At 40.7% G+C, this 9,981-nt stretch overlaps 1 protein-coding gene across 2 annotated transcripts in view; it reads left to right on the forward strand.

Annotated features, from left to right (window-relative positions):
• LOC311024082 (A-type voltage-gated potassium channel KCND3-like) overlaps nucleotides 1–6,518 on the forward strand; it is a gene marked incomplete at its 5' end in the record, with an annotated part of 67,306 nt that extends 60,788 nt beyond the window's left edge. For both annotated transcript variants that reach the window (XM_084026311.1, XM_084026312.1), the window contains 3 exons: nucleotides 3,820–3,912; nucleotides 5,331–5,593; nucleotides 5,983–6,518. In XM_084026311.1, coding sequence (XP_083882437.1) covers nucleotides 3,820–3,912; nucleotides 5,331–5,593; nucleotides 5,983–6,220 — 594 coding nt within the window. In that variant the 3' untranslated portion in view covers nucleotides 6,221–6,518. The remainder of the gene's footprint in view (nucleotides 1–3,819; nucleotides 3,913–5,330; nucleotides 5,594–5,982) is intronic.
• Nucleotides 6,519–9,981: the final 3,463 nt, after the last annotated feature.

Genomic DNA, 9,981 nt, shown 5'->3' on the forward strand with positions numbered 1-9,981 from the left:
GTAAATGTTTAACATGTCGATCTACTCATTTAAATTACATGTACTTCTCTGTATCGCCACTTGCAGGCGTCGACCAATTTTCTCCTTTTGAAAGTAAGCATTCACCGCCATGTTCTCCACTTGTTATTTTTAACTTGTCACCACCATGGTAAAAAAAAAAAAATGTGTATGGCAATGCATGAGCAAATTGCCTATATCCTTCCCATTCAGTCCATCACCCTTTGCTTTCAGTGACACACTCCCCTCCTTGCAGATGGTTACTAAAATGCATTTGAATCTAATCGAGTCCAGTGTGAAAGCTCATGGGTGTCTGGAAATGGTAAGAATTATCATATAAATGCCATCTGTGAGTGCTGAGCGACCCGCATCCCTCTGTGTGTGTGTGCGTGCGTGCGTGCGTGCGTGTGTGCGTGTGTGTGTGTGTGTGTGTGTGTGTGTGTGTGTGTGTGTGTGTGTGAGATGGGGCTGCCAGAGCATCAAATTACGGTGGTGTCATTGCTGTCAGTCAGTCTGTGGTGCTGCGTGGGTCTGAGGTTGGGAGTGAGTGGGCATATATATATATATATATATATATATAATGACTGGCTGGTTCTCTCACAACCTATAGTTACATTAGAAGTTATGCTCTGCTGGTCATCCCCCCCCCCCCCTCGAAGGCTTTTTAATTTTCTGACAGCCATTTATGTATTACCCATGATCACCGGCTCATTATCATAGAGGCTGATTTATTGAACGTTTATTACAACCTTGCATAGAAACACCTTACAGCTTCATCCCTTTAGGTATTTTTAGCTCATTTTTCACTTTAGAATGACAGGACGCGGAATTACTGCCCGCTGTCATTTTTTAATCCTAGATTTTTCTCCAGAGGGGAAATTGTAATTATTCATAACACATTAGCAATGAAAGAGTATTATTGTGTTTTTATCATAAGTAGTAGCGACCACCCGAATGCAGGCAAACGTACCAAGGTGTCAAACTTTCCTCAGGAGACACACACACATCCACTCAAAGCAATTTGGGGTTTAGTATCTTGCCCAAGGATACGTAGACTGCAGGGGCCGGGGGTCGAACCCCCGACCTTCTGCTTAGCTGATGGCCAACTCTCCCCCTCGAGGTGTATAATAGCTGTACTTAATATTTTTAGTAGCCCTAAAGTTGTATGCGGCCCCAGTCTGGCACCTTCCACTGCAATCAATCAGTCCTGGCTACACCAGAGACGCACCCGCAGCGTGACACCGCGTGGCACTGTGGGACACTCTCGGGGTCCTGAATTTTCATTATCAGGGTAATCTCAAAATCTTTTTAAATTTTTTAAATTCTTTTTAATCCAGAGGGTATCATGTAATTAAAAAACGTCTTGCACAATTTTTCAATTTTAAATACAACTGTATTCATTATTTATTTATGCAGGTTATGATTTATGATTACCTTATTTAAGATTTTTAATGATTTGTTCTTCACTAAACAGGATGTTCGCTAGTAAAAACGAAGCAATAACGCAATAAAATATTTGTTTCTTAGCAAAATGCTAAGGTATATGCTAACGTATATTTTGATGATGATCGGAATAATATCGCGAACCTCAATTATTTTGTGCAGGATCATCGTGACATGATGTTTTCATATCGTCCCCGTGCAGGCCCGGTTCCAGAACAGAATGCCTTGGGGTGCATCTGAGATTACAGAGGGTGCACCAGTACTATACTAAAACCAGCTACCCAGCTTCAGTTCGCCATAGATATACTAAGGGTGCGCGCATTTTGCACACGACACACAACGCGGCCGGCCACCGGCCGCCGAAGGCTATCACAGCAGCGCTGATATAGAGCGACAACATTGCGACCTCGAGCGTGATATTACTTTATACAACAGTTATATTTCGTAAAATGTACTGTTAATTATAATAATAATAATTGACAATAGATTGTGATTTGTTTGTTTATTTAATCATATAAACGGATGAAATTGCTTCCGCCAACAAAAATAGATCCCCACTGAGCGGACTGTTGCCAAGCAACATATAAACAAAACACCATACATAAATGCGGAGTGATTTTGACAGTTGAACAGTCAGAGTGATGTTGGAAGCTCATATCTCAACGGTATTTAATGGAAATTGTCACAAGTTTAACTACAATTTGTTTTGTGAGCAAGTATTTTATTATTTTTATCATATTTCTAAAAATGAAAATCTTTTTTTTTTTTTTTAATTGAGGGTGCAAACTATTTTTTTGGGGGTGCAATGCATGCTTATGCACCCCCGTAGAACCGGGCCTGTCCCCGTGCCTAATCGTCATATCGCCTTTAGATTATTGTCTGAACTTTTATTCAGAATTCAGAGATATCAGCACTTTAAAAGGTTGCTGTTGAGCTCGTTGTGGGCAGCGCTGCATAAATGAGACCCGTGTGGGACTTTACAACCCACATTTACAACATCCACCTTATCTCGGACTCTGTGCCACATATCACAGTCAGGCATTCAGTCGCTGTTCACAGTTCATAAAATGTGCTTTTAGTTAATAAATTTAGCTTTTGTGACTGAAATCACCCTGGGAGCTAGTCATGCATGATTTAGAGTCCTGGATAGAGGCTTTTTGGATGATGTTCCTTGATTTGTCAGGTATTAAATTTACTGGCTGAGCCAAAAAAAGAGACGGTCCCATCTGGTATTACGTCTCATCTACGCTTGAAGTGTCTCAAATGTGTCTACAATGCCGTATGAAATTATATATACCATAATAAATGTTATCCATACTCAGAACATGGGGAGAAATTAAAGAGCCAGTCCATAAATGAGTAAACGGACTCTTCACTTAAGATATAAGACATTAATAAAAACTTCCTCAGTGTAATTTAGTGCCATCGGGGTCACATTTCAAATGGATTGTATCAAATCAGCGTTCTTTCATTGTGAAAATAACCTTGAACGCTAGTTGGCAGGGGTCTCTAGCTGTACAATGTGTGTGATGGGGCCTCTGCCAGGGGCCAGATCCACACAGTGAGACATCAGAAGGCGTAAGTTTTCTCTCTCGTGCCCACATCACTTTATTGTTCATGTGTCTGGAATCTGAATGAGAGTCCTTGGGCTGGATCGCCACCCACCCATATCCTTTGAGTAACAATGTGCGCTGTGGGGAGGGAATTAATTTGTTTTCAGTTTTTCATGTTTTTTGGCAATTGTGATTACTTTGAGACTAAGCTATACTGAGGCTGGAGCTTTGAAACAAAGTCCCGTTTGGAGAAATACCAAAAAACAAAACAAAAAATGTTTCCATAAGTTTCCCCTCTTTCTCTCTTTCCGAAGCTTCATCAACATGAACTGTTGGGCTGCCTCTAGCATCACATGCTGCCCGCTGGTACTCACTTAGATAATTAAGCAACGACGCTGGCAACAACACGGTTTTACAATTGCATTGGTTCAATAAATGGAACGAGGCCGTTATTCTGCAGCCTGCTTACACAGGGAACCAAACTCGAGGCAATTACCAGCATTAATGCCACGAAAGACGCGGAATAGAGACCAATTATTATAAACATACGGCCGTGCCAAGGCTGTTCACACCAAGCAAATCCACTCTGTGAGTAATTGGCTGTAAGTTATTTAAGCAGGAGTTGTCGGTCACCTGCTCACGATGGGAACGAGAGTGAAATGAACGAGTGCAAAGCGAGATAATTCAGGTTGGAATGGGAACAAAAGAGTCACGTCTGACTCGAGTCATTCTGTGCTTTAATGAGATACGAGGATAAACCAACGTGTGAAATCTGTCAACATTCATCAATCGTGTGTGTTTGTGTGTGTTTGTGTTGCTCACTAAGGATACAGAAGAGGATGAGCAGAAGCTGTTTAAGTCCACCTCTCTGTTAGAGAGCCAACACCACCACCTACTGAACTGTCTGGAGAAAACCACGGTAGGTTCACCCCAACGCTTCTCTGGCTGTCAAATACAGTCGCCTCAATTATTCATTGTTATTTATGAAATTAAAAACACCTTTCTAATCCTTTTGGAAAACATCCCTTGTAATACTGAGCACCTATTTAACAATATATGCCATAAAAATATGTCATTTCTGTGTCAAAATTCTATATATTTTTCTTCCTGCAAACAAAATGGCATGCATACATGAGCTGTACCAACCAGTTTCAACTTAATAATATCCTGACATCCATCCCTCAATCAATCTGTAACTTCAGTTCTGCATGTGAGCTACTTATTGGAACGATGGAATCAAATGTCCCGCCTGACTCTCCCGTTTCATTCAGAAATACATCACAGTTAACTAGATACGACTTAAATGTCGTTTCAGCTCCACTTTAGGTATTCATCATAGTATGTTTTACAGTGTAAAAGATGGTGCTGGCAACTAGGAGACAAACACGACATTAGAAAAAAACGTGTGTTTGGAGCTCTCGGTAGTAGTGATCGAAGTATTCCCATCCTTACTGAAGTACCACGCGGTAAAAAATACTACTGTGACAAGTAAAAGCCATGTATTGAAAATGTTACGAAAAATTCTCAATGCAGAAAAATGGCTCGCTTCACAGTTTTGTTATCAAATATAATAACATGATTATTATTATTACTCATGCATGAATTTTAACTTTGTTTTTACAGGACAACTGATATCGATTGACAGAACATGATCTTGTCAGATCACCACGGAGAACAGATCCGTGATCACGTTTTAGAGTTTGGCAGGTTGAGTAACATGTTTGCTCCCACAGTCGCTTCATCAGAAGTTTGTACTTGGCAGACGTACCTGGTAGCTCTCTAATCCTCCACGTCTACAAAGAGTCTCCAGGGTTTTTTATTGCTTTCAAAAACTGCAAAAAAAAGTCATGTTTCCCTCTCGTCTCCCTGCCTCCAGATCAGCTGGGAAAAAAACACATTTTTGTGTGAAAAATGCCTTCAAATGTTGGTTTGACAGTTTCCCACTGCAGTTTGACGTTTTGTAGAGGTTTATCCTCATGAATTGGATGTTCTGTGAGTCTCTGAGCTGCTCTCTGGAGATGAAGTACTTTGTGAAAGTACTATTAGTTCTATTAGTTAAATATTAGATGTTTTACTTTTACTCAAAACATTTCATCTAACTGATTATTATTATTATGAAGTGAGATTCGCCTTGCAAAGAAAAAGCCACTAGAAATGTCCTTCATAGGGATATTTTTTACTTTTTACTTTCTACCTTTCAGAGGCTGTAGTTTTCTTTTTGAACACAAGTATTTGTACTTGTACTAAAGACTGCTTTTAATCTGCTTCACATTCTGTTGCCCTCCCTGCACCACATCCTCCCCGTCTTTAAACCTGCGTGGCGTTTCTTCTCTGCAGGCTCACGAGTTCGTGGACGAGCAGATGTACGAGCAGAACAGTCTGGAGACGGCGCTGCAGAGCTTCCCGTCACGCAGCCCTTCTGTGTCCAGCCGCGGCAGCAGCTCCGCGGGTACCTGCTGCGGCCGCCGGGTGAAAAGAAACACTCCCCTGCCCAACGCCAGCCTCCCCTGCAGCCTCCCCGTCCCGACGCAGCAGAGCCCCCTGCAGGAGCTCAGCGCCATCCACATCCAGCTGGGTGAGCCGCCGTCACACGCCGCCAGGTAAGAGTCGGGACGGGCTGGACCACACAGCATCAGGGGGGGGAGACGGAGGATTCTGTCCAGAACTGTGATCCTCAATAACCCATTAAATAAACTTTTCTTTTTTGGAAGTTAACACATTCTTTTGTAAATACGTCCAAAGTGTGTGAAAACAGAGCGTCATGTTAAATTTATTTTCAGCTTTTAGCCCCCATTAAATCAGGAAAAGTCACTGAATGTCAACCCTCTTTTTAGAGATGCAAACACTGAAAGGGGTCAAGTTGACCCCGAGGTCACAGTAGGGTTAATCCTGTCGGTACCAGTGGATGTCCAGGCTACAGTCTGCACATGGTCCGAGTCCACATGGACAAAACTCTACATAGTCTTTTTGCATTTTTCTCTTTCTCTAGTCGTTCGAACCTCAACCGCAAAGCCGATGAAAGCAGCCGGATCAACAGCAAAGGCAGCCGGATCACCACGGCGATCATCAGCCTCCCGAGTCCCCCCGCTTTGGCCCCCGATGGCGATGGCCTCCGCCGGCCCCCGCACAGGAGGCCGGCCCCGGTCCCGGGTCACCCTGCCGCTCCGAGCATCCAGACCACGACCAGCTCGGCCGGCAGCAACATCATTAAAGTCTCGGCTTTGTGACTCTGGCTGACGGACGAGGGAGACGAGGAGACTAAGAGACGAGGAAGAAGAGGTCGAAGCAGGTCACGCTATTTTTAATGGACGTGTCCCGTGTCACGGGCTCGACGGGGACCGATGACGTGGAGCATCGCTGAGGCAGAGGACTGTAGACATGTGAACCACTCGTGGTGTTGTGTACGTACTCTAGATACGGACAGAATGGCTTCTCATAGTTTCTAACAGCAGATGTTTGACAGCATCACTGCTGAGAAGATGGAGAGACATTTGTGCAATTAGCATAACCGTGCAGATGCTGTTCGACGTAACCGCAAATTCATTTTACAGTGAATTTACAGTGAAATAGTGCAAAAGGATATTTTGTCGACTTTAAATGTGTTTTGACAACTGATGAAGAGAAGTGTTGACTGTGTTTTCCTTTGATTGGTCTCTTTTGTGTTACGTGTTGTTTGTCTTAAGTATTTAGAAGGGAAAAAAAACGTTTAGCTTTTCTTCACAGCATCTTTTTGATACTTCACCGTACCTTCGATGCTGCTGATGACATTCTGCTGAAACGTGAGTTTGATGTTTGCAACACTGGAAAAAAGTGTTTTTATTTTATTATTTTCTTTGTTCAAATCTATTTGTGGTGTCAAAGACTCAAACCAAACTGTGCTTCTTCTTCTTCTTCTTCTTTTTGTTTTGCTGCTTTATGTTTGAATTGTGCAGAGTGAGGCTGACCGACACTCTTCATTGTGGGATTTTATACTTAGAGACAAAGCAGTGGGTCTCAACGTGACATGAAACCCCTCCAGCTGACCACTGATTACAGCTTTTTTCAATCGCTAACAAGCACTTACCCATACTTCTTTTTCTAAACTCTTAACACAGACTCACACCTACAAAACACAATTGGCCAAATGGATAATTTTCTTCTCAAAAACACATTTTGATAAATATATACTAACTCTTCATTTCAAAATAGAACACATCTTTCTCTGCACACACACACTTTACCAAAACACTGGAAATCTGACTCAGAATGAAATTATTCTGTCAAAGAATAACAAAATACTGGCTATTGTTGACATTACAAAAACTGCATAGACTTTTATGTTTCGGTTTTACAGGTATTTGCATACAAAACATGCAATCCACCGTTTTTACACTACATTTCTTGGTTGGGAACTGTATGTCTACATGTAATGTTCACATTCAAAAGCATTCCAGTTAAAAGCAAATCTGTTTTTTTCCTTTACTTTTTACTACAGGAGATACAGTAGAAATACTGTTTACAGTATGATAGAACAGAAACAGTTTTACAGTATTGCTTACATTGAACAAAATATCCATGAAACACACAAGAGCATTCTGGACAAAAAACAACAGATAAAAGTCAACATCACTCCTCAAAGTCCTCCTTTCACTGTATAAGTGTCAGTGTAATAGAAAAACATAACCCCTGCCACTGAGTCTAAACCAGCCCAATTTACCCAACATAAATCAGCTGTGTGTCAATTATTCAATTGTTTGTTTATTATCAGCTGAGATATATTGTTTTTGAACTGATATCATTGCAGAATCAGAGGTTTTATACTGTATCTAAGGTTTGGAATATTGTTTTTGCTATTGTGGGATGTTGTGTGTTAACATTCGTAAATAATTAAAAAAAAACAATCCATCATTTTGTTGGGAGGTATAGCTTGTCTGTTAAGAAAATGTAAGCATTGTGGAAGTGTGTTCACTGACTGCATATTGTGTGAAAACGACATGAAATGTGTGAATGGTACAGAAGACCGATGCTGTGCTTATTGTGTTTAGAGTTTTGAAAATGTGACATCTGGTTGGACAAACGCTTGTTAGCAAAACTTACAACTGAAGGTTTTCTGTTGTGTTTAAGGAAGGAGGTCAGCTTTATTCTCTTTTTTCATCGTCAACAAATCTCTGACCTCTTGCTGACATTCTTTCTCACTCAGACCTATTTATTCCTGCTGAGGACAAAAATTAAAAATAAAAAAGACATAGAAAAAACATAACACAAACAACACAGTTGAAACATTTTCAAGCTGTAGCTCTAACGGGTGAAAAAAGTGATTCATCAAGAAGGATGAATGGACATTTGTGGTATTGAATGCCAAAAGGTTTGAGCACAGCTGCCATATCAACAACCACACCGAGGGAGTTTGGAAATGGAGAGAACAGGTTAAAATATGCAAATGAAAAAACATATTCTGTGCAACTATTTATTTGGCTGGAAATCTTATTTTGTTTTTTAAATTATTTTTCTTTGTCTAAACAAAGCAGAAAAACAAATGCTCAAATCGGTTGCCCTTGGTGGTTAAACAGTTAAACTGTCGATGAAGATGTTATTTCACAGCTGACTACAGTGTGTTCACGAGGTGGCAACGTGACAATTATGTTTTCCCTTAAGTATGACAGTTTATACAGTTTTAAATGTACGGCAAACAGCAGTTTGACAGAATAATTCCATCTCAAGCTTCTCTTATAACACAATATTTCATCAGCCAAGTGGAGTTTGCGCCGTCGTCATGGAAACCGAGATGTTGACACACAAAAGACGTGCTTACAAAGTCAACATGTAGAAGTTCTAATCGTGCTGCAATTGAAATAACCGCTACGGTGCATTGCGTGTCTGTCAACAGTCTCCGTCTCCATGACAACCGGGCAAACTCCACGCGCTGATGAAGACCCTGTGAAATGGTTGAAAGCCTCAGCAGCAAAAGACATTGAGAGGACTTTGGGAAGCAAGAATAGGCAATTAATTAGAATGATGATGATAATGATGAAGATGGCAGAGAGGAAGAATTCTGAAACGAAGTGATTTGAAAATGAGTTCAGCGTTTGGCCTTACTGCTGCATTTACATATTATTTATATCCTGCTGCTCATTGTGGTTCATTTGAAGTTGATAGCTGCCGGTGTTTGGAATAGTTTGTGACTTCTCGTGTGCTAATAGTTATGTGTCAAATAAACACTGTGTTTATTTGTCTTTATCAGGTTTATTTTTTGCTGAAGCGGAAACTACGGTTAAACTTTATGTGTTTTTTCGATCACGAAGCACCAAGTGAAGTTGTTTTGGCTGTATCGGTGTTCTTTGTGTTGCATTCCTGTATTTTTGTCGCATTTTTAAAATGGAGGTAAACGTGTTTGTGCCAAAAAAAGGCCCCTTTTCCATCCTCTCTACCAACAACAAAGTAGTAGCACTCTTTCTGCTAATATAGAAAGAGTGCTACTAGCTACTAGCACTCTTTATTTATATATATATATATATATATATATATATATATATATATATATATATATATAAAACATGGACTTGGTTGGCAAAGTATTTACACATTAGAGCTTTTTGCCGAAACACACTTCAACAACGAAGAGCACTTCTCTCACACTGTATGACGATTACTTGTCATCACATGATGGGCTTCAAAAGGCATTGTGGGGGTCACTTTTTGTAAAAGTCTTGGCATTGCTGTGTGTGTGTGTGTGTGTGTGTGTGTGTATGTGCGAGTGTGTGTGTGTGTAGTTTCTTATCTTTTTATCCTTTGAACTGAGCTTTTCTGTCTGTTTGCTGTGTTTACAGTATTTTGTCGGTTTATTTGTTATTACGGTTATCAAGTGTCAGATGAGAATTAAAATCTGCCACAACAAACGAGTGTCGTCCTTCCTCTCGCTCCGGTCACCGGTGGCGGGACTACAGAGTCCTTGTTGAGCTAACACTGGGACAACAAAGTCACACACATGACACATTTACATGATTATTGA

Source organism: Eutrigla gurnardus, assembly GCF_963514095.1.
Source record: "Eutrigla gurnardus genome assembly, chromosome: 2".
Taxonomy (NCBI): domain Eukaryota; kingdom Metazoa; phylum Chordata; class Actinopteri; order Perciformes; family Triglidae; genus Eutrigla; species Eutrigla gurnardus.